This window comes from Arachis hypogaea, chromosome 2 (genome assembly GCF_003086295.3).
Source record: "Arachis hypogaea cultivar Tifrunner chromosome 2, arahy.Tifrunner.gnm2.J5K5, whole genome shotgun sequence".
NCBI lineage: Eukaryota > Viridiplantae > Streptophyta > Magnoliopsida > Fabales > Fabaceae > Arachis > Arachis hypogaea.
The window spans coordinates 37719148-37736054 of NC_092037.1; the positions used below are offsets into that span (position 1 = coordinate 37719148).

Sequence of the window (16907 nt, forward strand, 5' to 3'; positions counted from 1 at the left end):
TATTGGATTGCTGGACCAGGTAAATTTTTCTCTCTTTAGATCAAGGTCCATCAAAGAGTTAGAATGCACAAACTTTCTGAATTCTTGTATTTGGTTCTGCAGTTTCGGGTGTAGTCCAACTTTCTCTTTGTGACTTAAAATGTAATTAAAGTCTTCGATAAAGAGCTGAGGGACTCCTTCATAGTTATTGCCAGCTGTAATGCCCCTCCATTGATCTTTTCTCCTGTTATAATTCGGGTTTCCATACACAAAATTACCTATCCATGAGTTTCTATTTTTATCCTCAATTCAAGCTTTAATATAATTGTCACACCAAAAATAAACATCAAATTTATATATTTCATTCCAAACGAGGCATAGCCCTCCTAACAAACTCTGGGTTCTACACAAAAAAGTATTTTCAAAATGTAACCTTTTTTAAGCCTAGTAATAATTTTTTCCTTAGCTCTAGTCTCTATAAGAAACACTATGGCGGGCTTAATCTGTTTACACAGACTATGTAACTCTGAAACTATCGCAGAGGCCGCCACTCTACGACAATTTCAACTAATAATACTCATGGCTGAGTTGGAGGCATGATAAGGCCCGCCTCCTCAACCATTGAGTATTTCAAAATACGACTTCTCCCCCGTAACTGCTGATAGCTAGTCCCTGTCCATTCTTCGTATAAGCACTTTTTCCTTTTTGACACATTCTGATAGTACAACATTGTTTCTTCTTTTTCACATATATCTTCCATTTGCAAGTGATCTTCATTTCTTCTTCTCTTCAACCTTAGATGATTTTGCATTCTCTGAGCCAACTCCATTTCGTAATCTTTTGCTATCATGATCGCCTTGTCATTGCTTGTAGTTTGATTTTCGTCGTCATCCACCAGCTCCACAAAATAAGTATCACCATCCAGTGTCTTATAAATCTGTTTGTTACTTTGTAGCATTTCATTATTTTCTTCCTTATGTCCCCAGCAGATTTTCGTGTCTTTGCATATAATCTTTTGATGGGCTGTAAAATTAATGTGGGCCTCTAAACTTCTCCCCATAATTTCTTCAAGTTTATTGCTCAAATAATCTTTCAAAAATTTTCCAATAGACCTGTTTAACTAGCCTATCATTTTTTTATGATTCTCCACATTGTGCTTTAGTGGAGATTCAGCCCAATCCTCCTTCAATTCAGCTCTAATAGGTGTTCTGCTTGGCCCATCCCATTCTTTTTCCTTCCTATTTATCCTTCTTTGTTCCTTAAAAATCCTAGTAATCATTTTTAATTTCCTACCAGCTTTGTCATTATTTCTTTCTCTCTCTTTACCTATGTTCAGCGAAGATTTAGGAATATTTTTTACCTGTTCTTCTACTCTCTGACTATCTCTATCTGCTACTTCTAGAGCCTTCTTTTCAGAAGAACTTTTCATGCACCTTCCTTTTTCCTGTTCACTTCCAGCTCTGCTTTCTTCTACTCCCTGTGGTAAGCTATCCTCGCTTTCCAAGTCGTGAGCTTCACGTGCTGCTTCCATCTCATTCAGCCACATAGAACTTGTTCCTTTGTTACCTCTTTCCTCCCTCGGTTTCAGCCGCCTAGCCTGCGCCACCCCAGACCCATTGAGTATTTTGGCTCTCTTGGATTCCAACAATCTATTACTGTTGGATTCTTGCACTCCTTCTTGTGAGCTATGATCCCATAGTTCAAGCAGTAACAGTCTTGTAACCTTTCATATTTGAATTCAATCTATAGATTTGGTAAGTTATTTCTGTCCAAAACCCAATAGAGAGAGGTTTGGATACATCGATTGCCACTTTAACCCTGAGAAAGGTTCTCCCCAATACCTCTTCCACCCTAGGATCTCCATCTTCTGCTACAATTCCCATTCTGTTACCAATGTCTCTTGCTGTGTCTGCATTAATATATTTCTGTGGGAGTCTGTGATTTTAAACCCAGAACTCCAAATAATCATGTGTTACTTCATGCACAGATATCCCTTGGGACCATATTTGAAGATTGAGAATTTGTCCCCTTATACTCCAAGGTCCTCCATTTAGTATTTGTAGCCCTTTTACCCATATCTTTGATGCTGACTAAAATTTTATTTCTTTCGATTGAAGAAATTCATATGCCTTCTAGATTGTCCCATATTCCAAGCAATGTGTTTTTGATGATCTTGAATGGGAGCTCCTGGTTCGAGATAATCTTCCCAACCAAGTTAATACAATCAGTCTTGAATCTGCTGCTCTCTGTTTTACGGTGTGATGGTTTTACCTTCTATTGTTTCCTTTTGGAAACTTGACATCTTGTATTGTAGAAGAGAGTAACTATTCTGTTTGAAGTGAACTGTAATGAGTTAGTTGGGACAATGGTTTGAAGTGAACGGAGTAATGGTTGTTTCAGTTTATGAAAATTTGTACATCCTTATCAATACTTGTATCAGTAACATTAATTACAAGAAATAAGTTGTGAATACTTTAACATATCAGCTTTCACAAAAGGTGAACCAAAGAATATACAAATTTTAAAAGTTTTTTCTACAGAAGCGTATTCCAGTTAGCCAAACACTTTTGCTTCCGAAACTAAACTCTGAACGGCAAGCTGAAAAAGAATTGTGAAAAAATATTAAAACAATCAGTGGCAATCCACAAGTTCAGTAAAATATCAGTACAGTTCACTGTGATCCACTTTTCTCAGGAACTTCCATTTGAGGAGGTAAGAGGTTTAAGAAGCTCCCCTTTGCCTGTTGATTCGCAGCCATAGCTGATTCATCATCTGTAGTAAACAATAAAACTAATCAAGCCGCTGGAACAATGTTCACAAAACTAGCTTGCATGCTCCTGGAGGCACATGATTAGGACTTAAATTATAGAATTAGACTGACATGTCTTTATGAACACATCTGAAAAGGTTATTCATGCTATGAACATTTGAAAAAGCATTATACTTCAACCATATACTTTAAATGGTGGTGGAAATTGCACCGTGCCACAAAAGTTTTGCATTGTTTCTACCACCAAACCCAACAAATCTAGTCAATCGAAATTGGTCTTGGGTTGCGGGACACACCCAACATTCATAAAAGAAAATGCTGAAAAAAATTCTTCCATACAGAAACAACCATCAAGTGATGCAAAAAGCCCCGTTTAATTCAGTTGCGGCATCATATGGTGCGGTCTAACTCAGTCAACTTTGTCATCATACACCATAACAAAATAGTCTAGGGGGTAAACTAAATGCTTAGCACACCAAATGTTTTACGATTATAGCTTCTTATTGGCATGATTTTTAAATGATAACAAAAATATTTGTGCCTATCAGCATATGAGAAATAAATATATTTGAGTAAATGGTCAATTTCATTCCTGAAAAGATCAATCATTCTCCAAATTGATCCCCAAAAGATTTTTTTAATCAAATTCGTCCTTTAAATATTTTTTGATCAAATTCGTCCTTCAAAGATTTTAAATTAGTCACATTAGTCCTTTTGTCATTTCCGTAGTTGACGACGTCAATTTGTTGTGGCACGTTAAATGACACCATATTGATCATAGTATACTCTTAGCTGTCCTAATTGACTGTTAACATGCTAAGTTTATGCAATTAGATCAAATCAACCCCAAACTGAGCAAGACTTTGAGAAATTGAAATTCCTCAAATTAAAATTGATTTGTCTAATTTCATAAATTTATCATGTTAGCACTTAATTAGGATTGTCAGATGTCTGTTGTGGCATCACTTAAGGTGCCATATCAGCAAACTTTGACATCATGAGCAACGGAAGTGACGGAGGGACTAATGCAACCAACTTAAAATCTTTGAAAGACGAAGTTGATTAAAAAAATCTTTCGGGAACCAATTTGGAAAATGAGTAAGTTTTCAGGGAAGAATTTGACCATTTACTCTTAATATATTTTGAAAAAAAAAAATTAAGTCAACCTCTTTACATTATAGGATGCGCATAAATCAGAGATAAATAACTACGAAGACCATAATTAATTTTAGGATTAATGTTTACTTTGGTCCGTACAGGTTTTTATAAATCAAAATAGTCCGAATTAGCCGGTAGGTAACAAAAGTGAGTCAAATTGGTCCCTTCAAGAACTAACTTCATTTGTGTTAAGGAACTACTAATTTGATTCATGATTTCTAGGTAGTATTTTGACACTTTACCTACATAGACCAAAATGACTCACATGTATACCTACAGAGATCAAAGTGAGTATCAACCCATTAATTTTACGATAAAAAAAAAAACTTGAGAAATATGGAGATGGGAATTTTAGGAGAAAAAGGATTTATTTTATATTTCAAATGACCAAGCTTTTCTTTCTCATATTTTTCTCGTTCTATTTTTCATTTTATATATTGCAAGTTAGTTAATATCCTCAAATTACGATTGTTAAGATGCAAAGTGCTACCATGTGATGCTAGGTACAGAAGAATTGTTTACAGTTCTACAATGGAGCACCAATTGATATCAGTATAGTGAACCATCTATACTTGATAGAAGAGAAATATCTTCAAGGAATAGGAAAGTAAAAAGGAAAAAAGAAAGGGATATTCTTACCAAACAAGGCTTTAATGGATGGTCTTTTAGGTTTTGTGTTCTTTTTCTTCAATTCAGCTGATAAAGTAACATATGCGCAAATTAATTGTGAAAAAGAAGTGCAATTATGAATCAATTACAAACTGAAAAAATTGTAAAAGTAAAGGTAACAATGCCTACATAAATATCCATATCTTTTTCAACATAGAAAGCTAAACCAGCAGAATTTTCAGAGAAATCATAGTGTAGTTGCATAAAAATTGCTTGATGAATCAGACTTTAAACTGACTATTATTATTTGTTTCTCATACAAGTGACTATGCAAGAATGCATTTGTATACATGAAATCTCAATTAAACGACCTTTAAATCAAATTAAATTAACGAAAATCATAGTACAATAAAACAATGGCGTCGTTTGATTCATGTAGTCGACCCCACCTAGTGGGACAAGACTCTGTTGTTGTTGTATAGTACAATTAATAATGAATTAATGAGGAACCTTTTAAGAAAAATACTAACTTTTTGTTTCTGAAAATATAATGATGCTTATTTTTTTCAAAGGAAAGAATTTTACTAAGAGAGGGTAAGTTTAGAGGATTAATATGTACATACCAATTCCAGGTAGTTCATGATCCTTCACGATTTCGAAATTCTTATATGTGTAGCCAACAAAGTTGACATCTTTAGATGGCAACATCTGCAGTAAATTTCCTCTTGTAAGCATTAAGGAGCCATGATTTTCAAATCAATATGCAACCATATTCAGAATTTGTGTTCACATCACTTTCAAGTTCCAATATCTTTCAAGTTGATTCAACTGTGAATAATTACCTTTATTGAAACTATGCTGTAAGCATGATTATGAAAGTATTCACAGAAAACAGAGAACTAATTAATCTAGTCAAGTAATCCAGTGATTAAACTATTTCGCAAAGATTAATTATTCTGAACTTCTTTTTAACACATGAAAGCTGTTTTGAGTACATTTTGGTATGTCCGAGGAATACAGGTAAATTTGGTTATAATTTTAGTTCATTTTGTTTACATTGGAATTTTATTTTAGTAATGCCCTTTTTATGCTAACTAATATATATATATATATATATAAGATGAGGGGAAGGATAATAAAAATTGGGGATAAGGGTTCCCATACTATAGAGCTATTGCTATTATCATAAAACCACTTGTTCCAAAAACTTAATCTAATAGGAAGAAACACATGAATGGTTATATCTCTAATATGCTCCCTCGCACAAAAGCTTCTTTTGGATTTTCGTGAATTTTGCATAGACATTCTTTCTCTTTTTTATTTGCTTTACACTGAAACTCTTTCTTTTTCGGGCCAACATGGATTGAACACTAGACTTTTTAATCATAGAAGTTCTAACACCATGTCCTAAAACCACTTGTCCCAAAAGTTTAAACTGATATGAGAAGGCACATGAATAGTTATATCTCTAATAGTTATTAAAGATGTTGATCCTAATTCGTCAAACAGAGGACTCTCCAAAGATCCCAAAAGCATGTCCCAAAGACATCTTACCATTAAAGAATATAGAATTGAGATGCCAATTTGAATCCAAAAGTGACATTAAGAACATGTCATTTATGTTAAACTCTATTAAGAATAGCAATTGAACCAAAGAATCAAAATTTTAACCTTTGAAGGAGTTTGACTTCTAAATTGGTTAATCAAATAAAAGTCTATAGTAGACCAAGTCAGGAACTAAACTTAAGTTTTAGAAGATGAAACTGCCAAGGGATCAAGAGTTTAGGTTCTTCTCTCGTTAAAAAGTAGAAGAAAAATAATGTAAGGAAGATGAATTGCAACAACATCTCTTATTAATGTCATAAAAGACTCGGTGATTGACCAACAACTATCTACTGAACTCTTAGTTTTTCAATTTTTTTAACTTCAGGAAAACCTCTCTTTTAAAAATGAAGAAAGGCAAAAACTAAGACCTTTTGTAAAGATGATAGGCAAAAAGGCAAATCAAACCTACAGAATATTATGCTGAAAGAAAGATAAAGGAGCAATTGGAAATAACTTTTGATAAATAACCCGAAAAATCCAACTGCATAACATATAAGATTCACCAAAGAAATGAGTTAGACTCTTGTAGACAAACTGCTTATGAATTTTGAATAACAAGAACCAACCTTTCTCCATGGGCCAGCCTTTGATGAAGTTTCAGTTTGCTTGTCCACCTGCACAAAATTAGTAAATCAAGAAAGCAAAACACTTGCTAGCAACATATAATAAGCAACTTTTACATATCATTGAACATAAAGATATATAATATACCTCTTCAAACTTCTCAAAATTTTGAGTATCTAATTCATCATTGACCTCAGGTATAAAAGCAGCTTTCATTTGGTACAATTTGTCCCATTCAATACCTTTGAACCACGGGTGAGCCTGTATATAAAATGACCAACCACTTGTTACTTACTATGCAAACATATCCGATACTGAATTATCAATGATGCAACTTAGAAAAGAACACACCACAACACCTTTATTTCGTCAGCTCCTTTGGTTCCAAGCCTCTGTTCCACATTACAGAGGAGTCTACAAATAAGATCCTTTGCCTCTGCTGAGAGTTTAGCTTCTTCAGGAAATTTTAAATGAGTTCTCCAATTTACTATCTGCATATTCCAAAGTAGGAAATTCAGATGATTGCTGAAGGCAAAAAATGTCATGTTAAGCCCATGGAAGAATAGTTGAATAGATATATAAAAGTCATTATTATGTCTTCACCTAACTATATCATTAACACCATAAAATATACAAAAAGTTGCAGTAGAAGGATGATCAAGAAATACTTAACAAGAAATCACTAACGAAAATAAACCACGATTCAATAATCCTGGTGTATAATTCAAACATTTCGTGAACTTCATGCAGTCTGTTACATATATTTTATCTTAAGACATTACCAACTGCAGTCATGTTCTGCATGTCTTTTAGAAGTACTTTGTAAACACCTATATAATATGATAATTAAAAATATTTATCTTATTCAAACAGTAATTGATTTGTGTAGCACAGCATCCTGAATTGACATATATAGTGTTGGACACACTGCTTTGCATGTCGAGCATAAACAACAAGGTAAATGTCTTCAAAGTTTCCACAAATGAGTGATAAATTTTATAGTTTATGTTATCAAAAGAAAAAAAAAATCTCATAGCCATAAAACATCTTCCCTAAAAGTTTAAGTTGTTAAAAAAGGGGCAGAAAGTAGATATTATATCTAAAGACAAAAACCCAGTGATGCAAGATCACATTGGAGTTGTACATAAAATAGGAGATGACAAAGATTGAACTCTAGACCAATTGGTCAAAGGGGTTTTGCTCTCATTTTATGAACTGTTGATCCTAAAAGCTTAAGCTACAATAAATGGTTAAAGGTAACAGATTGATTGAGCAAAACATCAATGGCAAGTTCATCTAGAGAAACTGATAGTTTATACTTTGTAGGTACATTTTGTAGGATTTTCTTTTTAGAAACTCACAAAATTCAGGTTACTTAGAATTCCTATGTAAGTGCTAAAATTCGAGTCATACAATGGATGATGCATTGGCCATCCACCAATAGGCCGTCAAGGCATTACCTTTCTACACGTTGACATTGGTTCATCTGAATAAAAGGGTGGATACCCGACAAGCATTTCATACATTATGGCCCCCAGAGACCACCTGTGAGTATTGACAAAATAGCATCTTAATATATTGGAAGAATAAGAAGTTAAGAAACAAAAGGGAATCGGAGAGAAGTTTGGAAAGTAGTATGTAGATATATATTTTATAATACCAATCACATTCCACGCCATATCCTTTCTTTAACAGAACTTCTGGAGCAATATAATCAGGTGTTCCAACAGTAGAATAAGCCTGCAGTAAGAGAAATTGAAATTTTCCATAATGCTAAATAGACTCACCATCACACAACAATTATGGGGGAGAGTTTCACAACCAGAAGCAAAAACTTAGGATCACAAAATTTACACAAGAATCCAACATTAGAAAATGCACAATATGAATGCTAAAAAAAACACAACCAAAAGCATGTATTAGTTATTGTGGAATATATATATATATATATATATATATATATATATATATATATATATATATATATATATATATATAGGCTGTTACTTTAACCAGCAAAATTGTTGCTAGTGTCACAAAAACTGGTGATTCCTCAAATGTAAACCTACCAGCATCTTCATCATCACCACTAGAACTATTACTAGGATGTTCCCATTATGTTATCTCAAAGACCATGTCAGATATCCTAAAGAGCTTAACCATGGCAATCAAGAAACCAATGAACCATGCAGTCAAGGTTGTGAAAACTATAAAAGCGCAACCCGGTACACAAGCATCCCACATTAACGCAGGGTCCAGGGAAGGACTGCACCCAAAGGGTGTAATGTACGCAGCCTAACCTGATAATTACATGGCTGTTTCCACAGCTTGAACTCATAACCTTGAGGTCACACAGAGACAACTCAACTGTTGCTCCAAGGCTCTCCCCCAAGGTTGTGAAAACATTTTTTCATCAAGTTCCGCTTTGACTAAGTCCTTTAAATCCATCCAAAATTTATTTGCAGTGCAATTAAGTTGCTTGTGATGAATATGCACTAATAGCAAACATTAATATTCCATTCCACTACAAAGTATAAAATTATTTTGCTATATCCTAAGTTCCTAACCTTTATACATCTACATCATATAATTCCTCCTACTTATGTTGCTTCATTGCTTGTCAAATCACAGGGGTTACTGACCTACTGCAAGGCTCTTTGGAAAGAATGGCTGTATCTCTTTAATCAATTTCTGCTACATCTCCTCAACTCCATCCTCTCAATTCCCTGGTTCAGGAATTACATTTACTGGCTTTGACTCTGATGTTGATTCTACAATTTCTGCAAAGATCAATATGATGTATCGAATTTCTAGAGGGCCATCTTGACATCAAAAGTTCCATCCTTATAACCATGTTGTGCGTCCTATTCTCCACCAATGTAAAACACCGAGTTCTAATAAAATGAGAATTAATTGACCTGTTGTGTACCTAACCAGGGGTTTCTAGTCAAATTATTGGTACTACCACATTGCTTTCATTGATGCATTTTCTCTATTCAAATGGTTTTATTTTCTTAAAGTATGAACGATTTTATGCTTTCCTACAGTATGGCAGCAGCTGAAATACAACTTGGTTTTCCTATTAAATCCGTACAATTTGAATGTGGGGAAATGATTTTTGGGCATTAACTAGATATTTTCAAACTCATGGCATCATGCACCATCTCATTTGTCTGCACATGCATTGTCGAATTGGGACAGTTGAAGGAGCACTTCCATTTAACAGAAACTGGGCTAACCCTGCTTGCCCAGGCAGCCATGCCTCTCACCTTTTGGGATACGTCTGTGGCTACAGTCCTTCCTGCTGCCAATAGGATTCCTACTCCTGTTAACCCATTTCCCTTTGAAACCCTTTTTCATGTAAACCCATCTTCGAATTGCTCAATGCATCACCTTATCATATCACATTCAGATTATACCATTTTTCTATTTTCTCTAACTTACATTCTCTAGCCTATCCCTATTATTATGCCTACTTTATTTCTATATTTTACCCTACTGGGGTATCAAAGTTTAAACCCTGAAGTATATAATTTCTTAGCCGTCCCATCTATTGATTTATTAAAAGTGTGCCTACGTTCCAAATAACCAAATGTATCATACTCTCATGAACTAACTTCTTTTAGTCACATCCATTCACAGAAATAAGAGAATCCTAGCCTAACCTTTACTGTACTTGGTCATTGATGCAGCAGTTCTTGCTCGTATGATTCTACAGTCGAGCCACACAGCATATTGCTTATGTTGATTGTCAATTGCACAATGCAATCCTTAGGCTTCAGACCATCTATACCAAGTGACTTATAATACAGATATAGCCTAACATACAATGTTACCAAGTGACTTACAAGCATTCGCCGATTTTTCTGCCAATGCTGCAATTGCTCCTGTTGTGTTCGTCTGGGAGCTGTTGGACGTCCGTCACTCTGGAGGGTTCCACTTCTGTTAACACCAATAGAGAAGTCCTTTTCTTGAAGACTACTGCAGTCTAGTGGTTTACATAAACCAAAATCTGATAATTTCATGTGACCATTTCTATCCAGCAGCAAATTGTCAGGCTTGATATCTCTGAAATGCATACAAAATCAGAGACAACTATAACATAAGTATCTCTGGTCCATGTTACATTTTCTCACTAAAAGCTATTGTGTACTGCTAGAGTTTACCTATGAATATAATTATGTTTATGAATTGACTCTATGGCTAGTACAGTCTCCCCAACATAGAACCTGGCCTCATCCTCTGTCAGAATATCTTTCCGCATCAGCAATGTCATCATATCTCCACCAGGAAGATATTCCATGATCAGATATAAATTCTCTTCATCTTGAAAGGAACAATACAGTTTTACAATGCAATTGCTGTCAACTTCTGCAAGTAGGTTCCTCTCAGCTTTCACATGTTCAACCTAGAAAACATTAAGAAAATACACATTTTTACATTGTGCAATACGTTTATGAACACAACATGTACTTTAACAATGTGATTATTTCAATACTTGGCCTCTGCGAAGCATCTCTGATTTTTTAAGCTTCTTCATAGCATATACATGACCAGTTGCCTTCTCCCGGCAGACTCTGACCTATAAAAGGATGAAAAATTGAAAAACTGTAAACATAACTGTCCCAAAGAACTATGTCAAAGAGCTAATGGTGCAAAACAAAGACTGTTGGTATAAAATCATTAAAGTAAGGAGGAAGTTTTACTTGGATGCAATAAAGGTAGACTATACCTCTCCAAAAGCACCCTTCCCAATCATAGTGAGGGGCTCAAAGTCATCAGTCCCCATCTTATGCCTCTGAAGCCGCATGTATTCTGTCTCTTTTTTTTCCAAATACTTAAGCAAGTTGCTCTGCTCTTCCTCAGAGACTTCAGCATCAGCCAACTTTTTCTCTAGCATATTACGTCTGCCAAGAATAATGTATTTTCACATTAAATCACCAAAGAAACTTGCAACAAGATTTCGATATGCACCAATAGTAACATTAGATTTCCTAAAATACATATTTATAGATACCTTTCCTTCCTTTCCTGTAGGCTCTGCATCTGCTTCTTATAATGGTTTTCTATGTACTGCTTTGCTGCTTCAACTTTCTGTTTCGTTACTTTTGAAGGTGCCTCTTCATTTGTTGGGGGTTTGGATCCTTCTTTTGTCATTCCTACAGTTTCCTTATTTTTTGAAGACTTCATTTTGTCCTTTGAATTGAACTTACTAAACCATCGCCTTGTATTTTCCATTTTCTTCGTCAAAGCTTAAGTTAAGCTGTCGCTTTATATATTCTATACACCAAATGCTAGAGACTAAAAAGTTTTGCAACACAAGGATCTCATTTTAGCAGACTTGAAAATCAAGGCGTCGCTGTTCACCACAAGATTTTAACATGGATAACCACTACTTCTGTCCAAGCACAATAACCGGCAATAACCAATCAGCAAACTTTCACATCATTGTTTTTAGCTGATCAAAAGCAAAACCTCAACACAGAGACAGAACATTCAACTACTCCCCAGAATTTCATTGAAATGGAAGCATCATTTGCCTGCTAATAAAAGAAAATACAACGAAGAAAAAAAAAAACATATTAGGGGTTGATTACTTACTTCATTTGTTATGACTTAGGAGAATGAAGAAATGAAGAATACCAAGTGGTAAATCCCAATCCTAATCATAATTCAGAATCCAACATCAAGCACAACTGCACTAACTAAACCTGAACATATCAAAAGCGGAAACAAAATCAGTCACGGAATTAAGAAATGTAAACGAAATCAGCCAAGATCCTCATCTTGCATAGAAAGATTTCAAAACCTTCTCATCCTTCATATAAGCAATGCTTGAAAGTTGAAACAGTTCAAAAAGCACAATTCAAAAAATCAATATTTCTTCATATACACTCATCAAAATCACTCATCTGAGCATCAAAGAAGATGGTCAAACTTTCAACATTTGTAAAGCTACAGCGCTGAATCACCAATAACAAAAAATAACAAATTCTTTTTTCTTTCTTTTCTTTCTCCACATGTTCTCACTATTGAATCAAAAACCCAACAATAAATAAAAAAATATATAAAAAAAATTAAACATACTTGTAATCCGAATTAAAGTAAAAAAATTATATTTTAAAAAAAAAAACTTACAAGCAGTCAACTAGAAATTTGAACTTAAGAACAAAGTGTTCCAAAAACCTTGAATTTCAGACGAATCTGAAGTAGAGAAAGATGTTGATAGGAGTCGTTGGTGAATGGTAGAGAGAGAGAGAGTGAGAGAGAGAAGTACACGGCGTGATTAACGGCGAACGGTAGTAGTAGAAGACTAGAGAAGCACATTAGCTTTTGGTGTTAGAAGATGATGTGACCGTGACTTTGAATGGGATGCTTCGTTTCCATTCGCTGGCTTTGCGTTTGTTTTTTTTTTCCCCCAACTTTTTCCTTTTCTTCAGATTTTGATTTTGTGTTTGAGTTGGAAACCACTCTAAAATAATAAGGGAAGACTTTTGAGGAATCACGTAGCAATATTGGAGTCATCCTCTATATTTTTGCTCCTCCTCATTTCTTATTAATTATGCTACTACTATACGGTTTTTTATATTTAAATAAAAAAAAATTATTTACTGATTTAAATCAAAATACAAAGATATTTATCAATTTATGTATTTATTGACATTTTCGCAGTTAGATACTGCAAAAATTAAATTTAGACGATTTTTATGATTATGCTAGCGAAAATATGATTGATTTTATCTCTCTATTCTTATATTTAATTTATTGCCAGCGAAAATAAGCTACAAAAAGTTAATTACTTTATGATAAGTGACAACTTCACAAATTATTTTATTATTGTATCTGCATCATATTTGTTAATTATATTTTTTACCATTATAAAGTAATTCATTTTATTTGTTTATAATTAGTAAAATTATTATTAAATTTAATTAAAAATAGAAATAATCAAAGGAAAAATAATATTAATTTAAACATTGTATTTTATTATTATTAATTTTTTCAGTTTTTAACCCTTTTTCTGTTTAATTGTAGAAGTTATAATAAGTAAATCTAATTAATACTTTCTTAAAAAAGAAATGAGACTAAATTCATTTTATCAAAAAAATGATACTTAATTTATAATCAAAGTAAAATGAAGTTAGTGTATCTCTTATTTTAAGAAAGCATTAGTTAAATTTTACTTATTATAACTTCTACTATTAAATTGAGAAAGGGATAAAAAATTAAAATTGATAAAGCAAAAAATAATAGTTAAAATAATAATAATTTTTTATATTAATTATTTATATTTTTAAGTAAATTTAATAATTGTTTACCAATCATAAACAAATAAAAACAATTAATTTGAAAAGGTAAAAATCTAATTAATAGTTATGATATTGATGCAATTGTATGATAATTTGATAAATCATTAATTCTCGTCAGAATTTATTTTTAATATGAAAAATGGAGTTGTATTTTTGTTTGTTATTGACATTGGTAAGTGTTTTGCTGGTTTGTAGAACAGCCTTTCAACACGTAAGGGACGTGATGAAGCAGGGTCGTCGGCGACGTGGCAGAGCTCGACCAACATGCGGGGGGCGTGATGAAGTAGGGATGTCAACCACGTGGCAGCGCCCTGATGCATGAGTATCTTTCTTATCTTTTTCTAATGAATTTGCAATTGAATTTGTTAAGTTTAATCAAGATTTAAGTACTATAAGCCACTATGAATACTATTTTGAGTTTTGTGTAATTTAGTTTATTTCAAGTAGCATTCGAACGGATTTGACAAAGTTTAGAAAGAAGAAACGGAGCCACGGCAAATCCAGGAGTTGGCGCCAAACTTGGCATTCCTCAAGTTTGGCACCATAATCATTACAAGCTTCCATTGCATATGGCCTTAGTGGCGCCAAACTTGGAATTTTCCAAGTTTAGCGTTGGGATGAAGAACATTGAGATTGCATGGGGTTAAAGTGGTACCAAACTTGGCCCAACCAAAGTTTGACGCAAAAGGTGCTCCCTATTCGTCTCCAAAAAAGTTAGCACGAGATATTTTTATTCATTTTGATTAAACTTTATTTTATTTTATAATAGGAAAAGATATTATTTAGTTTTAGAAAATATATTTTACATTTATTAGGATTTGATATAAAAGAGAAAAGATTTAGCCATTCGGGCTCTCTTCTCTCTTACGCACCTCATTCCGTACTTTACAGTTTTTAGAACCCAAGTTTTCTCTCTAAGCCATAAGCAACTAAACATCCACTGTTAAAGTTAAGAGCTCTATTTACTCTATGGATTAATACTATTACTCTTCTATTTTAGTTAATGTATTGATTTCAATTTCAAAAATTTGTTTTTGCTCTTCATGTTATGGATTTGGGTAGATCGGAAGAATAACCCTATTCTAATTATGTTCTTGCTAAATCTTGAAAAAGTAATTTACTTGAACAATAGCTTGAAAACAATTTCTCCTAAATCACTAATTATCTAGACTTAACGGGATATGTGACATATAATCCTCTTTTATTTGGGTAATTAGGATTTTTGTGGTACATAAACTATAATTAAGTGACTAAAATATATTTTGCCATGAATTAGGATTTTTAAGTGACCAAGGAATTGCCAGTTAACTAGGTTAGAGAAGACTAAATTACTAAGGAATTAGGGTTTAATCACATATATTTTGCCATGAATTGAATCTTGCATGACTAAAATATTTGGTAAGAAAAGTTAATCCGGAAGATAAATAACTCCAAAAGCTTAATTGTTCTCTCATATAATCTTCACAACCCGTATACTGTTTACTTTCTGATTCTCTGATTTTACTATTTAATGCAATTGAACTCTCAAACACTATTTTTTGCTTGTCTGACTAAGTAAATCACTCAATTATTGTTGCTTGATCTATCAATCCTCATGGGATCCACCCTCACTCACCTGAGGTATTATTTGATACGACTCGGTGTACTTACCGGTTAGTTTGTGGACTTTGAATTTCGCACCAAGTTTTTGGCATCGTTGCTGGTGATTGACTGTGATTGACACCTACTAGTTATTTGATTGCTTAGATTAGCCATTTTTGCTTTAGTTTTATTTAATTCTTGTCTTTAATTTTCGAAAATTTTAGCAATTATTTTTTCTTAATTTATGAAATTAAGTTTGGTGTCTCCTAGTTATTTTATTTTATTTTCCCTGTTTATTTTTTTATATATAAATTTTGAAATTTGTTTCATTGTTGCTTAGCAATTTTTGAATTCTTTGCTCTATTTGTTTAGTTAGTTTATTTTTTTTCTTTTACTCAGGTTGCCTCATTCGGAATTCTCTGCACTCTAACGTAGAGATTCCCACTTTTTCTTATTTTTTGTTTGTTCATAAGCAAGAATATGAACAAAGACCATCTTCTTGAATTTGATCCTGAGATTGAATGGACCTTGAGAAGGCGTTTACAACAAGCTAGAGCTTACAAAACCGGTAAGAATATCAGAGATAATCTTGAGGAGAAAGCGGAAGAGTTCACCATGGATTCTAACAATAACAATGCAGTTAATGCAAATGTTGTTAATCCAAATGCAAACGGGCAACCTAGGAGGACCCTTGTCTCATACACCGCACCTAGCCCAAATTTCTATGGGAATAGTATTGTGGTACCTCCTGTAGGTGCAAATAACTTTGAGCTGAAACCTCAGTTAAGCACTCTAGTGCAACAAAATTGTTAGTTTCATGGACTCCTGCAAGAAGACCCAAACTTGTTTATCTCAAATTTTCTGCAGATCTGTGATACTATGAAGACTAATGGAGTGAATCCCAATGTCTACAAGCTACTTGTCTTCCCATTTGCTGTGAGGGATAGAATAAAGCAGTGGCTTGACACTCAACCCAAGGAGAGTTTGGATACTTAGGATAAGGTGGTCAACAAATTTCTGATCAAGTTCTTTTCTCCTTAGAAGCTGACCAAGCTGAGGACAGATGTTCATACTTTCAAGCAGAGAGATAGTGAATCCCTCTATGAAGCCTTGAAGAGATACAAGTTGATGATTAGGAAGTGTCCCCTGGATATGTTCTCAGCTGGATCTGGTTGTAGATTTTTTATTATGGGCTTTTTGAGATGGCTAAAATGTCTCTAGATAATTCTGTAGGTGGATCTCTGCACATGAAGAAGACTCCTGAAGAGGCTAATGAATTGATTGATATGGTTGCTAACAACAAATATCTATACTCTTCTAAGAGGTCTTCT

The 16907-nt window shown here is 33.7% G+C and overlaps 1 protein-coding gene across 12 annotated transcripts; it reads right to left on the reverse strand.

Annotated features, from left to right (window-relative positions):
• Positions 1–2348: 2348 nt before the first annotated feature.
• Positions 2349–13250, reverse strand: LOC112743339 (uncharacterized). 12 transcript variants are annotated; one of them, XM_025792573.3, is made up of 15 exons: positions 12963–13250; positions 12329–12396; positions 11703–12225; positions 11418–11592; positions 11184–11267; positions 10852–11093; positions 10534–10753; positions 8346–8425; positions 8146–8230; positions 7045–7176; positions 6833–6946; positions 6688–6735; positions 5140–5224; positions 4547–4603; positions 2349–2751 (listed from the first exon to the last, which is right to left on the reverse strand). In XM_025792573.3, exons 3-15 carry the CDS (start codon positions 11921–11923, stop codon positions 2651–2653), a joined length of 1644 nt encoding a protein of 547 aa, XP_025648358.1. In that variant the 5' UTR covers positions 11924–12225; positions 12329–12396; positions 12963–13250; the 3' UTR covers positions 2349–2650. The 12 variants fall into 12 exon arrangements, with proteins under 12 accessions (XP_025648358.1, XP_025648339.1, XP_025648351.1 ...); XM_025792554.3 differs by having other exon boundaries at positions 12872–13249; XM_025792566.3 differs by having other exon boundaries at positions 11703–12228; positions 12872–13240.
• Positions 13251–16907: the final 3657 nt, after the last annotated feature.